Source organism: Rhea americana, unplaced genomic scaffold, assembly GCF_003343005.1.
Source record: "Rhea americana isolate MKP2758 unplaced genomic scaffold, rheAme1 scaffold_1764, whole genome shotgun sequence".
In the NCBI taxonomy this organism is placed as follows: domain Eukaryota; kingdom Metazoa; phylum Chordata; class Aves; order Rheiformes; family Rheidae; genus Rhea; species Rhea americana.
This window is the reverse complement of record NW_028185888.1, coordinates 1-1,229: the sequence shown is the minus strand read 5'-3', so window position 1 is coordinate 1,229 and position 1,229 is coordinate 1. Positions and strand designations below refer to the sequence as shown.

At 50.4% G+C, this 1,229-nt stretch overlaps 1 protein-coding gene across 1 annotated transcript; it reads right to left on the bottom strand.

Annotated features, from left to right (window-relative positions):
- Positions 1-5: 5 nt before the first annotated feature.
- LOC146597848 (olfactory receptor 14A16-like) lies at positions 6-941 on the bottom strand (the record flags this gene model as incomplete). The annotated part of the gene is made up of 1 exon (XM_085301420.1): positions 6-941. A coding segment is annotated over exon 1 (936 nt), but the record flags the coding sequence as incomplete, so codon positions are not given.
- Positions 942-1,229: the final 288 nt, after the last annotated feature.

Here is a 1,229-nt window from a genome sequence, read left to right as displayed (position 1 = left end):
AAAAATGTCCATGAAATCACTTTCCTCAGTGCATCCTTGAGCTCCTTGTTCCTCATGCTGTAGATGAGAGGGTTCACTGCTGGAGGCACCACCGAGTACAGAACAGCCACTACCAGATCCAGAGCTGGAGAGGAGAGGGAAGGGGGCTTCAGGTAGGCAAAAATTGAGGTACTGATAAACAGAGAGACCACGGCCAAGTGTGGGAGGCACATGGAAAAGGCCTTGTGCTGGCCCTGCACAGAGGGGATCCTCAGCACAGTTACGAAGATTGGCACGTAGAACAGCACAATGAAAATGAAACATCCAAAGCCTAAACAGGCACTAATTACAAGATGCCCAGCTTTCCTGAGGTAGGAGTGTGAGCAGGAGAGCTTGAGGATCTGAGGAATCTCATAGAAGAACTGGTCCGCTGTGTTGCCTTGGCAGAGGGATATGGAAAATGTGTTAGCAGTGTGCAGGAGAGCATTGAGAAAACCACTGACCCAGGCTGCTGCTGCCATTTTGACACAAGCTCTGTTGCCCATGAGTGTGCTGTAGTGCAGGGGTCTGCAGATGGCAACGTAGCGATCATAGGCCATGACAGTGAGGAGAGAATACTCTCCTCCAAATAAAAATAGAAAAAGAAAGACGTGAGCAGCACATCCTGAGTAGGAAATGGCGCTGGTGTTCCACAGGGAATTGGCCATTGATTTGGGGACTGTGGTGGAGATGGAGCGAAGGTCGAGGAGGGCGAGGTTGAGGAGGAAGAAGTACATGGGGGTGTGGAGGCGGTGGTCACAGGCTACGGCTCGAATGATGAGGCCGTTGCCCAGGAGGGCAGCCAGGTAGGTGCCCAGGAAGAGCAAGAAGTGCAAGAGCTGCAGCTCTTGTGTGTCTGCGAATCCCAGGAGAAGGTACTCACTGAGGGAGGTACCATTGGATGTTTTGCTGTGTTTGGACATGGAGGACTGTTAAAAGAAGAAAAGACATCGAGAAGTTAGAAGACACATTTCAAGCAAAAAAACCCGCATGTGTTACACTTCTCATTCAACCCCATGCACTGTCTTTCTCTTTACTGAGCGGATCTTTGTGGAAGTGCCTTGCTTGAGCTCCGCTTTTCACTGGCTGAGTATGCTGTGAGGAATGGGGGCCCCTGCCCATGGGCTCCAGAGAAGTCAGTCCTTCTCTACAGTAGTGAGAATGGAGTAATGGAGGTACTTAGCTCTGACATTCACAATTTTTGTCAGGTG